The 17,528-nt window shown below is 37.8% G+C and overlaps 1 protein-coding gene across 1 annotated transcript in view; it reads left to right on the plus strand.

Annotated features, from left to right (window-relative positions):
* Nucleotides 1–17,528, plus strand: part of LOC149783066 (sacsin-like) — a 65,686-nt gene that overhangs the window by 31,595 nt on the left and 16,563 nt on the right. Inside the window, exon 7 of the mRNA XM_089933340.1 lies at nucleotides 4,827–15,859. Coding sequence (XP_089789466.1) covers nucleotides 4,827–15,859 — 11,033 coding nt within the window. The remainder of the gene's footprint in view (nucleotides 1–4,826; nucleotides 15,860–17,528) is intronic.

The following is a 17,528-nucleotide window of genomic DNA, read 5'->3' on the forward strand; positions in this document are numbered from 1 at the left end:
GCAATTCATTCCACATTGCTGGGCCCTGGTATGCCAAAGAACGCTGTCCATTTGACTTTGTTTTCGTAGTGGGAATGATGAGTATACACTTGTCAGAAGAGGAGCTAAGTATCTTGCTGGTGTGTACACATGGGTGAGGTCAGATAGGTATGTTGGACTGGAGTCTGACAGTGAAATGTAGCACAGAGAACAAATTTTGTGTTTGATTCTGGATCGAATGGATAGCCAGTGTAGGGTACAGAGCAGTGGGGAGGTGTGCTCTGATCGTGGTACTCTAAGTATGATCCAATCAGCTGTGTTTTGAACTTTTTGAAGTTTCTATAACTTCAAAATCATCCTGGTTCAATTCCTTGTCCTATTTATTTAGCACGTTAGCCACTGCTGTAGAGCTGTTTATGGTACAAAAAGCAAAATGCTAGTCCTGACGCTCAATTTTCATACAGACTGACCAATTACGTTTCCATTGACTTTGCATTCAAGATATTCTCATTGCTGCACATTTTTCAAATGGTTATTCAGACTCATATCCCGCTCGAATCACCATGTTTAGCATTTCCATCATTTTCCATTATGCAGTGATTCATTGGGCAAGTACAAAATTTTGACCAATCAGAAAGCTCTTTACAACGATCATCCTTTAAATAATAAATGGAACAAATGCTTAATTAGAAAGCTCATTCCGGAATGGGACCCAATAGAGCATTATTTTTTATATAAAAAGTTTCGGAGACAATATTTAAAAAAGGGTCCGTATCAAGGAAAATCAGATTCAGGTCAGGAGAAAAGCAAAATTCAGATCTAAAACAGAAAACAAGAAAACTTGTTTGAGGGCAGTTAAATCCTGCTTAAGTTAAAAAAATACAACAACAACAATAACAAAATTTGATAAAGAAATATAATACAGAAAGATGTAGAAAGAAGTTATTGTGCCCAGAATAAACAATACAATTACAGCTATCGGAAACAGGGAATATAAATGTTGCTGAAAATAATTCAAATTTTACAAGGAACAAAAAATAAATTTTGTTATATCTTATTGATATTTTTTGCTAAAATGTCAGTGATGTTACAATCACAAAATATCACTATATTATTTAGAATTTTTACTCATTGAAATTTCAATCACAAATTCCCACTGACATTTTCAGAAATGTTGGCAGTCAGTGAAATTTCAATCACAAAATTTCACTGATATTTTCAGAAACTTTGGTAAAATCTCCTAAAATACCATAATTTTAGTGAAAAAGGACATTTGAGTGAATGTCAAGAAATGTTCATTGATTTTGCTGAAATTTAAGTCACATTTTCACTAGGGTATGATTTTTGTAGATCATATTTTAATAGGAAGCCTACAAAATTACTTTTCAGAATAAACATCATATCAAGCCCCAAATTCACCTTGCACCAAATTTTCCAAGTCCAAAGATTCATCTGTGCTTGTACTATCATATCTTAATTTTCTGATCATGTTTACAATTTCTCTACTTTTTTGGTCATGTCTTTATTTTTAAACATCTGTGGAAATAAATTAAAGAAAACTGACATACATGTGTTTCTTCAAATTTATATAAGTATATATTTTTCCTTCCACATCAGCTACACTGACATACATGTACTCAACTGCCGCCAGTATTTCTATTTGAATCAGATAGTCAGGTTCTTAATTCTTCAGAGAGTATTTTCCATGATGCTATAATACATGAGCCTGCTTTCCATATGGAAAAAGTGCTTATGGATTAAAGTTGCAACTTTATTCCATATGGAATTTTCACTTGCTGTGAAGTACTTATGGAATTGATATGGAATAAATTGTCTGATTCCATAAGTTTTTCAGTCCATATCTCTTCTATAGTATTCCATACAGAATCCATGAGAAATTTTTGTACGGGGTTTAAAATACAGATATTTCTTTTAAATTTTGCATTTAGGTATATCATGACTAGACGGTAATTCATGTACCATAGCATACACCCTGCCTCAATGGTAAGGTTATGGAGAGTGATTCATATACCATAGCACACTCCCTGCCTCAATGGTAAGGTTATGGAGAGTGATTCATGTACCATAGCACACTCCCTGCCTCAATGGTAAGGTTATGGAGTGTGATCCATGTAGCATAGCACACTCCCTGCCTCAATGGTAAGGTTATGGACAGTAATTCATATACCATAGCACACTCCCTGCCTCAATGGTAAGGTTATGGAGAGTGATTCATGTACTATAGCACACTCCCTGCCTCAATGGTAAGGTTATGGAGAGTGATTCATGTACCATAGCACACTCCCTGCCTCAATGGTAAGGTTATGGAGAGTGATTCATGTACCATAGCATACTCCCTGCCTCAATGGTAAGGTTATGGACAGTAATTCATATACCATAGCACACTCCCTGCCTCAATGGTAAGGTTATGGAGTGTGAACTATGTACCATAGCACACTCCCTGCCTCAATGGTAAGGTTATGGAGAGTGATTCATGTACCATAGCACACTCCCTGCCTCAATCGTAAGGTTATGGAGTGTGAACTATGTACCATAGCACACTCCCTGCCTCAATGGTAAGGTTATGGAGAGTGATTCATGTACCATAGCACCCTCCCTGCCTCAATGGTAAGGTTATGGAGAGTGATTCATGTACCATAGCATACTCCCTGCCTCAATGGTAAGGTTATTGACAGTAATTCATATACCATAGCACACTCCCTGCCTCAATGGTAAGGTTATGGAGAGTGATTCATGTACCATAGCACACTCCCTGCCTCAATGGTAAGGTTATGGAGAGTGATTCATGTACCATAGCACACTCCCTGCCTCAATGGTAAGGTTATGGAGAGTGATTCATATACCACAGCACACTCCCTGTCACAATGGTAAGGTTATGGACAGTGATTCATATACCACAGCACACTCCCTGCCTCAATGGTAAGGTTATGGAGAGTAATTATATACCATAGCACACTCCCTGCCTCAATGGTAAGGTTATGTAGAGTGATTCATGTACCATAGCACACTCCCTGCCTCAATGGTAAGGTTATGGAGAGTGATTCATATACCATAGCATACTCCCTGCCTCAATGGTAAGGTTATGGAGAGTGATTCATGTACCATAGCATACTCCCTGCCTCAATGGTAAGGTTATGGAGAGTGATTCATATACCATAGCACACTCCATGCCTCAATGGTAAGGTTATGGAGAGTGATTCATATACCATAGCACACTCCCTGCCTCAATGGTAAGGTTATGGAGAGTGATTCATATACCATAGCACACTCCCTGCCTCAATGGTAAGGTTATGGAGAGTGATTCATATACCATTGCACACTCCCTGCCTCAATGCTAAGGTTATGGAGAGTGATTCATATACCATAGCACACTCCTTGCCTCAATGGTAAGGTTATGGAGAGTGATTCATGTACCATAGCACACTCCCTGCCTCAATGGTAAGGTTATGGACAGTAATTATATACCATAGCACACTCCCTGTCTCAATGGTAAGGTTATGGACAGTAATTCTTGTACCATAGCACACTCCCTGCCTCAATGGTAAGGTTATGGAGAGTTAAAACCTAAGGTACTAAATGTATTCATATCAAATGTACAGCATTTAATATTAAAGAATACTTGCCAAGGAAATGTCATGATTGAATGGTTCTATGCTGCAGTCATGCCTGCTGCCTCAAGGTCATGGCTGAATGATTCTATGCTGCAGTCATGCCTTCTGCCTCAAGGTCATAGGCATAGCAAAGAAATGTCATTTTTAAAATTTTACAATCTATATCATGTTTGAAGTGTGAATTTGTAATTACTGAATATAGTGTAATGAAACTTACAAAAGTCTATATTAGATGCATAGTTATGTCCCTTAATTTCACATATATCTTGTTGTCATGGTTACCTCAATGGAAAATATCTCTGTCTTGTGTATAGGGGTGATTTACGATTTGAACAATTGAAAATAAATAAAACTTTAGCAAGTTATATGTTATGAGTGGGCAGTTTCATATCATAGCACTGATAAAAACCAGTCCACCTGGCCTCAAGTTTAGGGTTACCTATTGTAACATGACAATGTCTGTCATATTCATTCATAACCTTTGCCCTCATTGCCATGGTTACAAGGGATAATGTAAATGAATGGTATGTTTCCTTAACCAAGTTGTGAATTAATAATCTATGTCAATAATTGTATAAACTCCACACAGTATCATGCAGTAGTCATGTCCTAACTTATAGGTCAACATTAATAAAAGAGAAATTGCCACAACATAGTCATGTACCACTGAATTTTGTTGATTTAGTTAATGTTTATTCAGGTACATTGGCATTGATGTCAGAACGTTTTTAGGAAATGTTTACTTTAACTTAAGATCGTGTTAAAGAATAAGTAGCAGCCCACATGTCTTTTGAAAATTACCATCATGTAAACTTTTCACTTTATAGATCTTTCTTTATGCATGAAAGTTAGTTTGATGGACTTGGTAAAAACATCATACTGATATTTCAATATTTCAATTATTACTATAGAAATATCAAAGCAAATATTGAATTCTTCCTGCAACACTTAAAATGGTGGCGAGAGAGTGTTTAAGTCTCAGAAAAAACTTTCTCTTTTTTTTATGACAGTTTGAATCTATGTGATGTTCTGAAGACATCAACCAATTAAAAATATGATTTGAAACATTCATTCAAATTTTGAAATTAAAAAAACAATACTATTGGCAAAATGCTTTCTTGGAAGCAACTTTATTAATTACGTTATCTCCATCCATGAAAGAGCTACTGCATTATTAAGCTGTTTGCTAAATCTGATGATGTCTTTATTTTATAGGCTTATACCAGATACGGCTTATGAACGCTGAAGAATTTCGAGTCATGCTGGAGACAGTAATTCAAATGCACCTTGGCCTCAAATGTCCACCAGCTGTAAGGCCATTTTCAATTCTGACTGGCAGCTGGATTCAGACAGTATGGGAACATATTTTCTCACATAAATATAATGTGAGATGCTTTGAACACATGTCACTGATTCCTATGGTTATATGTGGCTCCTGGTCAGATGTGCAAGAAATGGAATTATACCAACTTAAAAACTTTCTAATCGTGAAACAGATACAGAATGTACCCAGTTTGAATGAAGATGTCTACAGATGCTTGGAACTTTTATCCATCAAAGTACTTCCATCCCTTCCAGAGTGGCTTCAGAGATCACAGATATTACAGTACATACATTATTCCACAGTTAATGACATAATTCAGCTGTTAGACAAGCTTTACCGCTCTCAAAACAGGGAGAATCTCATTTCTAATTTCAATAGATCATGTGAAGATGGACTGAAGAAAGAATTTGTCCATTTTCTGGCAGGTTGTACATCCTGGGCTTCCAATAGCAAAACTTTTGTGAGGTGCCTTAAATTATTTACAGAGAGTGGTTCAATTAGTAGGAATGTATCAGTTCAAGAGATTGCCACTTTCACCACAGTTGCAAACTTTCCAGTCAAGTTTCCTCGACCAATAATCACTGGAAGTTATGATGAATGTCGCTTAGCTCTTGCACTGGGGGCAATAGAATTGAATAGGAAAAGTTTGATAATGGAGACTTTACAAATGATGCAAGGAGCAGTCTACGGATTTTCTGAGAAGCAAACATTTATGCAATACTTCATTCAAAATATCAGAGAATTTGCAAGTGACAAAAGTATATTGAAAATGGCTAGCAGTGTTTCTTTTCTCGAGTCAAACATAACAAATGCCGTTTGTTCACCGGCAGATCTATTTGACCCAAAGGATACTCGGTTGCAGAAACTATTTTGTGGTGAAAACCGCTTTCCAGTGGAAAACTGTTTCCAAACCGATGCAGATATTGTAGCCTTAAAGATGCTTGGCTTAAAGACGTACAATGACTTGTCTGCCACAGAGTTGTATGAAACAGCTCAGGTTATGGAGAGCTGGTGCAACGATGAAAATGCAAGACATCTAGCTCCTGTGAAAGCAGATCAATTTCTAGAGGTTTTGAAGCAGAAACCATCACTTCTAAAAGCCTATGTGAACCGAGATACCCTGTTGGTAAAGTTGATGTTTATGAAGTGTATGCCACATGCAAAATCAAAAGATCGAAGCTTTCCAAGTGTATTGCCATGGTATCAAGAACATGACATAATAAGTAGACCTTCTGAATTAAGACTGATAAAGTTTTCTACATTAGTTGGGTCAACGATGCCACTAATTGACTGCCAGAGCAAGGAGTTGTCAGAAGCATTTGGATGGAACCGTAACCCACCCCAAGATAAAGTTTTGGAACAGTTGACATTGCTGATCAATGTGTATGAAATTAGTTATAAACCAGAACTCTTGCCAGTGTTAAACAAAATATACCAGGAGCTCAGTAAATACAGCATTCATGACTTACTGGTGGATGAAAACTTCAAAACTCTCGTTAAAAATGGTTGTATTTGGAGAGGAGATGGATTTTCTGTGCCACAAGAGATTTTCCTTGACACAAAGAGAAATGACCTTGACCTTAGTCCTTATTTATATAAACTTCCAGAGGAGTTTAAAAGGTTGCGTTCTTTCTTTCTAGGTTTAGGATGCAACAAGGAACAGAATGTTGATGTTTTTCTGAAGATACAAGTTCAAATCAAAGACAAATATGCATCTGGAAAACATTCTCAAGATGACGTGAAGAAAGATTTGTCAGTATTGATCAGCATTCTCAACAGACTGAGACAGGAAAAGGGCAAGCTACAAGACCAGTTAGACAGGATCCTGTTCCCCATTCACTGTGGCAATGAGTCAACTTTAACCCTGAAACCGGGACCAGAGTGCACATATTGTAATGCACAATGGCTCCGAGACATGACAGAAGACGATGAAGAAACAGACATATTCTATGTTCATGAAGATGTATCAAACATGACAGCTGAAGAGTTGGGTGTAAAATCTCTGACCCAACAGCTTCTATCAGACACTGAGGAACTTGCTATAGAGGAATGGGGTCAGCAAGAATTACTTACTACAAGATTACGTCGTCTGCTTAAAGAGGGATATCAAGATGGATTTTCAGTGCCAAAAGAAATTGTGCAGAATGCTGATGATGCAGGAGCAAAGACTGTATATTTTCTGTATGATGAGAGAGAAAATGAGGATGCAAAAATCAATCTTTTGGATGAAGGTATGGCAGAATGTCAAGGTCCAGCCTTCTGGGCATACAATGATGCCAGATTCCAAGAGAAAGACTTCAAAAACATCACTAAGTTGAATGGAGCAACAAAAGAAGCTGAACTGGAAAAAATTGGAAAGTTTGGTTTAGGATTTTGTTCTGTTTATAATCTGACTGATGTACCCAGCTTTATCAGTGGCAGTAATATAGTTATTTTGGATCCGCACAAATCTCACCTTGGAAAAGCCTTACCTGGCTCAAGTCCAGGTATGAGAATAGACTTTGCAAAGATGAAAAATCTGAAAATGATGAAGAGGCTTAAAAATCAGTTTAAGCCATTCCAAAATGTCTTTGGATGCAATACATCATGTGCTTTTGAGGGTACACTCTTTCGTTTTCCACTTCGAACTGCATCCCAGGCTGAAAGAAGTGAAATAAGTAAGAAGAGTTATTCTAAAAAGGAATGTCAGGATCTCTTGCATATGACAGTACAATCCGCTGGAAATTTATTGTTGTTCACGCAACATATCCAGGAGATAAAAATCTTACATCTACCTGCAGAGTGCAAAGATCCAAAAGAAGCTAAAGTGATATTTTCAATAACCAAGGAACATTTTCAAATGCAACCACAAGATTCAAATGAGGAAACAATTCTTTCGCATGTGTCAAGATTGAAATCAACAAGTGATTTGAGTTCCCATCCACTAAAAAGGCTGCAAAAAATTGTCATCAAGGAAACAATAGAACAGAATGCTGGTTATATTCTGCCATCATTGAAAAAACAGGCTGGTATGTCAGTAAGTGTTTCATGGCTTATTTCTTGGGCTACAGGGACAGATGAATCAGTTAAAAAAATATTTAGAGATGTTGTTGGGGCGCTCCCTCTTGGCGCAGTTGCTTTGCCATTTGAAATGCAAGCGAATCAGTTCTGCCCATTGCAGCTAAAGGATTTGCCATTTGGCTTTTATAAAAATGGCCATTTGTTCTGTTTCTTACCGCTTCCTATCTCGTACGATTTACCAGTGCACATCAATGGGTGTTTTGCTGTGACATCAGACCGCCGGCAACTGATGACATCGACCGAAGATGACAAAAAGCTTCAATGCAGCAGCTGGAATAAGGCTTTGATTCAAGATGCAATAATAAATGCATATTTATACTTGCTTGAAGGTATCAGGGAACATAGTCCTGCACCAGAATATCAGTACTACTCCCTGTGGCCTTTGAAATGCCAGAACACTGACCTACCTGTCAGACAGCATTTCTTAAAGAAATTAGTAGAACTAAAATCGAGATTATTTCGCCGAAAGTTACATTGGGAGAGCTTCGACAAGTGTATATTTCTGGATCCAACACTTCGAAATGACAAGAACATAGGAGAAGCAGTATTTGAAACATTGCTAACATTTTATTCTGGAGCGAGTTCAGTTGTCATGGAATTGCCATGCCATGTAATGGAAAATCTCAGAGTCTATTACCCAAATGAGTTGAGAGAAAGAATTGTGTCCAAAGAACAATTTTTCCTAAGTGTTTTTCTTCCAAACATAGAGAACGAATTTTGGAGCCAGTCAGAGGCAAATATCAACAAGAGGGATAAAATTCTTATTCACTTTCTTGGGTTTGAAAATGAAGCAGTGAAAAAGGCTCTTTCCAGTACAAGATGCATTCCATCTGAACCCAATGGTGCCCTTAAATGTCCTATAGATCTGGTTAACCCGCTTGGCAAACTGAGTGATATGTTTAGTGATAATGATGAGGTATTTCCAAGAGGTAAAAATACCTTTAGGCAAAAACAAATTACTGAACTTCTTGTTGGTTTAGGAATGATGGATCATTACCTGCCTTTCACTTTACTTCAGGACAGGTGTCAGTCTGTCTTACAGTTGGCACAGATGTGTGGACAATGTGCAATTGAGCGTTGCTCTAAGATTTTGAAATATCTCTGTGAATATAATGTTCAAAGAGAACTTGAGAAGAATCAGAACCATCTTCAAGCACTTAGAAGTATCACATTTTTGCCTGTTCTTCAGAAACCATCAAATTGGCAATTTTCCTGGAAAGGACACACAGTTACACATCCAATTACGAATACATGTCACAGAAATCATCCTTCTAAAAAAATCAGACTTGCTTCCCCTGCACATCTGTTTGCACAAGGCACTGAAAAACTGGTAGGCTGCGTAGAACTAGTCTTCGATGAAAAATCTGTTTTTGTTGTTGAGTCAAGAATCCAGTTTAGAGATGTCTACAAACTCTTTAGTTTCCAAGGATCAAGAAAGAGCAATGTTCCATATGAAACAGTGGTACAGCAGTTGAAAATGGTTGCACAAGAATACAAACAGAATCAATCAAATGATACAATTAAGCATTGCCAAGCAGTTCTGCATGAGATCTATTCATTTCTGGATATGCAGTGTGAAAATTCAGAGGAATTGAGAAAAGCCTGTTTTCGGGATCTGTCAAACAAAAATGTCATCTTACTTGCAGATCAAATAATAGATTCCTCAAGAATTGCCTTTAATTTAAAACATAACTGTTCACCTATTCTTCATAGTCTTGCAAAGACAGACTTGGCAAGATATAAGCACTTGTGGATAGCAATGGGGGTTAAAGAACATTTTGATGTTGAAGATATTGTGAGGGTCATTGGAGATCAGAAGAGGCAATTGGGACTAATACCATTATCAGATGAGGACATTGAACTTGTTCATCAGTTGCTATCAGCACTACAAAATTCAATGGAGCATAAAGGTATTGAATATGCAGGTATTGATAAATCCCTTTTAACTGACATAGTAGCTCCAGATTCAGATGGAATATTAAGAGAAACAAACTCTTTATGCCTTGACGACAGTGAATTTGAGACTGGTCCAGATACAAAAACAGTACATCGCACTATATCACCCAGTCTGGCTCTAGCATTGGGTGTGAAAACAAAACAAAGAAAATGCTTTGATGACTTTTCGTACCTCATCCCAAGTGGACAGAAAGAAAAGCTAGTTACCCGACTAAGAGGAATTCTGTCTGCGTATCCATGTGATGATGGAATATTGAAGGAGTTGTTACAAAATGCTGATGATGCACAAGCATCTGAGATACATTTCATTAAGGACTTTCGAACACATGGATGTAGGAAGATATTTGATCAGAGGTTTGAGCCTCTACAAGGTCCGGCTCTGTGTGTGTTTAATAATAGTGCCTTCACACCAAAAGATATACAGGGCATACATGAGTTGGGCCTTGGAAGCAAGCGTGAGGACCCGTTAAAAACTGGTCAATATGGAGTTGGGTTCAATGCAGTATACCACTTGACTGATGCACCATCATTTCTTACAAAGGGTCCTGAACTTCAGAATGGGGAAATATTGTGTGTGTTCGACCCTACATGTCAGTATCTACCCAAAGTGAATGAACAGAACCCTGGAGTGATGTGTGTAGTTGATAAAATCAGAAACAATTGCCCTGATGTATTAACAGGTTATCTGGAGGAAACCTTCTTCAAAGCAAATTTGGGTACAATGTTTCGATTCCCACTCAGGAATAGGAAGACACCAAATACAACACATATATCATCAAAGCAAGTGGATGAGGAAGAAGTCAATAAAATATTATGGAAGTTCCGTGATGATGTCTTTGATGCACTTCTTTTTGTAAAACATGTGTCCAAGATAATCGTGTCCAATATTTCCTCTGGAAAACTTGTAGAAGAATATAGAGTGGAAGTAACAATGTCAGATGAGGACAGGAGGAAGAGAGATGAATTTTTTCAGTTTGTTCGAGAAGTTTCCAGTCAATACAAACAAGACAGAACAAGTATCATAAATATGTCATCCAAGGAGATTGGTTATACAGTGGCTGTGACAGATGGAAAATTGATATCCAAATCCTTTTATGTAGTCCAAAGAATAGGATTCAAGGAGGGATTCAAACTTCCAAGTACAGTAAAGCATGCTCTGGAAAATAAAAATCTAGGTCAGCTTCCTTTATGCGGTGTGGCAGTTGTTATTCCAAACATGGAAAGAGTATGCCAACAATCAGATAAAAACAATGATCCTTTTCATACAGTATATAAGAGAGAACAAATTATGCCAGCATCTGCAAATGGCAGAGCTTTCTGCTTTCTACCTTTACCATTGAGAACTGGATTACCATGCCACGTAAATGGACATTTTGTTTTAGACCATGAAGCAAGACGATCACTGTGGAATGAAGATAAGGGCTATCGTCGTGATTGGAACCATTCTCTTTTTCAAGCTATTGTATCACCAGCTTACATTTCAGCTTTGTTGTTTTTGAAGCAGCACATATTTGGAGACAAACATGAAAGGTCCAATAAAATTATTCATAGATTATTAGAAGCCTTTCATTCGCAGTTTCCATTGCTGTACCTGGCCAAAGATGACAACTGGAAGGCCATTGTACAATTCTTGTATCATTTGATGATAGAGGATGAGGTGGAACTTTTCCCAGTTGTGCAAAAATCAATAGTTAACTCTCAGTCAGTTGGCTGCATTAAGGAGACACGGTTAGACTGGGTAGCCTTACAGAAATCAGGGAACCTATTTCCAGCATATTTTCATGAATTGAGACCTCAGTTAGCGGGTATTCTGAAAGGATTAGGAATGAAACTTGTTGATTCTCCTTTAGAAATTAAGAAATCAATACAGGGCTCAGGAAGTCAAATTGAAGAAGTTAGCCCCAATGCTGTTGCAAAATTTCTTAAGTCACACCATTCAATAGAACAAGACAGATGCAGGTTGCAAATAAATGTACCAATCTCAAGCACAAGACTAGGTACTGCTGACAGGGTACGAATGGTAATACAGTATCTAGAGGGTATGCCAAATTTCACCGAAGAAGTTGACCAGCTACCTCTTCTTATCACGAATGATGAAGTTTTAAGATTATTTTTATCAAACCGACCCATTATTATCTCGAACTTCTGGGATCTATTTAGGTGCTCCTCTGAACATTTTTTGCATCACAAACTGATTGCTACATGCCATTCTAAGAATTTCATAGATAGTGGAGTTTTATGTGAGCTCAGTGTTCAAAAGCTTGAACAACTGTTGCCATCAACAGTATCACCTGAACTATATAAAGCTGGAACAGATCTACTTTGCAGCAAGTTATCAGACAGTGTTCCAAACCATGTTTGGATTGTCCGGCTCTGGGAATTTCTGTACGAAAGATCTGTGAAATATTCCGATTTTGGATTGGCGAGTATTGATCATAGTGTTTTAAAGCAAAATGTGAAAACGCTAGAACAGTGGAGCTTTCTGCCAGTGAAACATAATGATCAAGACACCTTTCTTTTGAAGCCTATTAATCAACGGTTCACAGTTGTTGATTTGTGCTCCTTTGAGGTGAAATCGGACCTCAGAAGTGCTTTTGAAAGTCTGAAGCTTCCAAGAATTGACACAAGTATATTTAGTGAACATCGATTTGCATATTTAGCAAGTATGTTGACCACTTTGGTGGCATCTAATAGAAAACCACTAAAACTTCTTAATTGCTTGTATTACCACAAAGAAAAAATCAGAAATACAAATTTGACAGTTCAGCAGTGCAATTCCATTCTTGTGTTCTTCTCTAGACATATTGTTAAACTCAAAAAGCATGCAGAAGAATGGTGGATACGTGATCGTATTAAAGCATTGCCTTTGCATATCACACAACAGGGGACTGCTACAAGTCTTGATGAGGATAGAGAAGTGCTTGTCATCCCGGTAGGAATGCCGACAGGTGGTATTGGTGAATGGGCAACAAATACGGGACATATTCTTCTTCGACAGAATTCAGAACTCGACGAACTTCACAAGATATTGGGATGCACAAATTCATATACAATAGACATCTATTGTTCCAAAATCCTACCTAGATTTGATGCTCTTCCTCAGTGCCATCACATCCAACATTTGGTGTACATCAACGAAATGCTTCTGCAAAAATCATATTACCATATGACTTTCAATGACAAGCAAACAAAATTAATACAAGTTCTGAAATTGACTGCATTTATTTCGACAGCTGATGGTTTGAAGCATGCATCAGACTTTTACGATCCTTTTCATTCTGTTTTCTCCTGTATGTGTGATGAGGGTGACTTCCCCCCTGAACCTTTTAATGCTTTCTTTTGGAACAGTTTTATGAAACTTGTTGGATTAAGGACAGAAGTCACAGAAGACAAATTTGTTGAGTTTGCAGAACAATTAGCTTGGGAAGGTGCCATTTGTGTTACAGAAACTGTCATGGACAAGTGTAGAGTTCTCATTGAATTTTTATTTAACTCATATACTTCAACGTTCAGAAAGAACACATATGAAACATTAGCAAGAATAAAATTTATTCCAGTGCACATTGTCTCAAAGGAACTGTTATCCATATGCAGCCAGTATTCTGATTCTGCAAGTCTTATCTGCTTTTCAGGGTCCATATCGGCTTCCTTTGAAAGATTATGCTGGACAAGCGTACCACTGCTTCCATTGTGGATTGGTACAGAATCAGAGGGTTGGAGAGATCTGTCACCAAAGTTAGGTGTGTACTCAAAACCACCAATTGATAGGGTTGTTGCACATTGTCAAAACATTTGTGATACTCAAAAGAAGGCTCTGTCAGGACGGGATCAGGAAATGTTCAATATGGAGCTGTTAAAAACCATTTTGGAACGTGTTTATGCCTACTTGTTCCAACATAAAAACTCGTATCCTGAAATGAAAGGAAGACTAAAACATACTCCTGTGGTATTGATCCCAGACAATCGCATTCTTCTGCCTGTCAGCAACATTGTTATAGATTTAAACGAAGAAGATACAGTTGAACCCTACTTGTGTAGGGCTCCTTCATATTATGGGAAATACCATGACCTTTTTATTTATTTGGGTGCTGCAAAAAAGGTGACATGTAACCATTATTTCATGGTTTTGGAATCGATATATCGGCAACAGAAAGAGCCTAATACAAAGCTTTTACCTAATGAGGTTGTAATTGTGAAGACAGCCATTGCAAACCTTGTGAAACTGCTGACAAGAATGGCATATAAACAAAAGGATTTAGAAGTTGGCACCCTGTATCTTCCCAACCGGGAATTAATACTAAAGGATGCAAGGAGTTTGATAGTATCAGATTTAAAATCGGCTGAAGAGAGACTGGTAGAATGTAATTTGGATTTCTTCGTTGGATTCCCTGAACTTAAGATAGATGTCTTTGATCCACGACCAGTTGTGAATGCTCTTCCAGAATGTTGTCGTCCTAGACTGCTGTCAGAAATTGCAGTGGAAGAGATGGACAAATCTGAGATTACTATATTGGAAAGCAAAAATGCTGAGAACATAGAACAGTTTCTTCATTCCACAGATTTTCTGCATGGTATGATGAGGCTTGTAAAGCATGTGAAAAATGAACAGTACAAGCAGTTTACAAGGGATGATGAGGAAAAAATTTATGATCAAATACAAAGTTTAGGAGTACGAGAAGTCATTGGGCTATACACGTATTTAATATTGGATGGGCAAAGAACACAGTCTTCTAAGGAACCAGGAATGTGTTTCATTGAGCAGGAAACTGTTGAAAATACAGTTCATTATACTATGTATTTTCAGTCGGATGATGAAAATGAAACGAATGATGAACACTTTTTTAATATGGTTCAGCCAAAAATAATTACGATGATCAGAAATTGTATTGAGCACTCACTTGAAATAATCATGACAAGGTTTGAAGAATTGTGTGATATGTTGAATTGCTACAAAGGAAACAGAAGCATAGATAAAATTCTTGATAAACATCGTATTGATCCATTTGATCGTCCTCAAGGTTTGTCACGCTCTGTATTCCCTCCTCCTGGGACATACGTTCCAAAAGAATTTCATCCTTTCCTTGAGCAAGGGTTTTCAGAATTCCAAAGATATGAATATCATTCTTTAGCATACGAACTTGAAGATGACATTGGTGCATCAGATAATGCTGAACCTGTCTACATCTATGTTCACATTATTTGTCCATTGCAATCAGAAGAACCAGGTACATTTCGAATAAAACAGCAGTACTTGATCGACATTGGATATCCTGCAAGAGAACACATTAGTGTATATGGGTACACGTTATTTAAATTTGAACGAAAGCCAGACACAACAACGCAAGATCTGTTACCAGCCGATAATGTGACTGTTGGATCTCTCCCCTTTGATGACATTTGTCACCAAATCACGAATATTCTTCGGGAAGCTTGGAGTCTACCAACAGAAGAGCGCTCTCGCATTTTGAGACGTCTTATGCTGAAGTGGCATCCAGACAGGAATATTGGACAGGAACACTACTGTACTAGAGTATTTATGTATATTGGAGAAGTTGTGTCGAGATTAGACAGTGGACAATCACTAGATGACGTAAGCATCAATACTAACAACTTTGAGAGAAGGAATGTCTTTACAGGAACAGTGTATGAGGATCTTGGCAGAAGAGTTAATATAAGAAGTGAACAATATAGGCAACAACACAGTGAACAACAACATACTTTCTACCAGGCACATACAAGAAAACATCGGGCATGTCGAAGTTCGAGTCCCAATCTTCCTGCCCCAGATCAACCTAATGCTCGACGCTGGATACTTCAAGGAAAGAAAGATCTTCTATCTGCAAAGGTTTTTCATCCCTTGGCCGAAAATGTTCCAGCGTTTAATTGGATCTGTTACCATTGTCAGCAGGTAAGATCTTCTCATTCATTGATTTATATTCATCTTACAAATAACCACATGTGAACATGTGAAAGGTTAAAGTAGGGAACAATTTAATCACAGTAATCATTGCCTGGCACTGTTGCCTTGCTTATCTCTACTAGGACCAAAGTGCTCTCATACAAGCTTGTACTTCCATCCTCCTATAAGCTGTAAACTTCCAGGACATCTTAAACAGAGCAATAAACTCGTTCCCAGTCTAACTGCTTATCATAGACCCATGCAGATTACTTGGATAAATGTATGCATCAGACAATTGCAAATTAAATCTGTGGACATTTTACCTTTGTTCACATTCCAAGAACTGGTTTTGGCAATTCACTTTTTTTATCCATATTGATCAAGTCATAGTGCTCTCAGTCCTTTCCTATTTCAGTGTTATTCTAAGTTTTCTTAATAGATTATAGGTTAAATTGCACCTTGTTAGTCGAGTGGTGCTCAAATTAAATAAGATTCTGGTGATGGGTAAGCTTTTCTTAGTTCAGGATTTTTATTTCCTTTTTTGAGCAAACTGTTATGTAAAATATTTCTGTTATATTTTTCATTTAGGTGTGAAGTGTAAGTGGGTGTGGAATAGTGGGATGGGCCTGCATAAACAAAAATCCAGTGGGACACACCCCATGTGAGGGTGTGCAATGAATATGCACAAACGGATTTCTGTTTTTCTGTCATTGGTCTGATGAAGATTGCAATCAGATTAAAATCAGTTCCACTATCCTATGCGAAGTTTGAAAGCATTTGCTTAGTGTCATGTTTTGGTGACTTATGCTATTACCATAACCACTAATTTTATTAGCCAGTCAGATGAAGGCTTATATCTTTCCTTTTGGGACACTGAGCAATGTAGCTGAAGAGCATAACAATTTGAATCACTTTCAGATTTTGAAAGCTGCATTTCCACAGGCTAATTCAAAGTTCACCAGAACAAGACCCCGAAGTGGTCACTATCAGATCTTCATGTAGGACAGTGGAGATATGATTTTAATCAGATTCATGAAGTTTGGGACTTTGCAAAGAGTCAATCTACTTATAAGGGGAGGAGGAAAGACCCTTCCATCTCATCTCCATGATCTCAGATATCGGTGAAAAGTAATGTCACGGGGCCGGGCGGGGGGGGGGGGGGGGGCAGTCAGGATGGTTCCAAGACACAACAGGGAAACTTTGTAGAATAAGACTTATTGATCCCAGGATGGTATGGGATGCTTCTCTCAATCCGTAAAAATTAGAAAACAACTCCTTGGTCCCAGGATGGTATGGGATGCTTCTCTCAATCCGTAAAAATTAGAAAACAACTCCTTGGTCCCAGGATGGTATGGGATGCTTCTCTCAATCCGTAAAAATTAGAAAACAACTCCTTGGTCCCAGGATGGTATGGGATGCTTCTCTCAATCCGTAAAAATTAGAAAACAACTCCTTGGTCCCAGGATGGTATGGGATGCTTCTCTCAATCCGTAAAAATTAGAAAACAACTCCTTGGTCCCAGGATGGTATGGGATGCTTCTCTCAATCCGTAAAAATTAGAAAACAACTCCTTGGTCCCAGGATGGTATGGGATGCTTCTCTCAATCCGTAAAAATTAGAAAACAACTCCTTGGTCCCAGGATGGTATGGGATGCTTCTCTCAATCCGTAAAAATTAG

This window comes from Sinohyriopsis cumingii, chromosome 14 (assembly GCF_028554795.1).
Source record: "Sinohyriopsis cumingii isolate HCF-2022 chromosome 14, ASM2855479v2, whole genome shotgun sequence".
Taxonomy (NCBI): Eukaryota; Metazoa; Mollusca; class Bivalvia; order Unionida; family Unionidae; genus Sinohyriopsis; species Sinohyriopsis cumingii.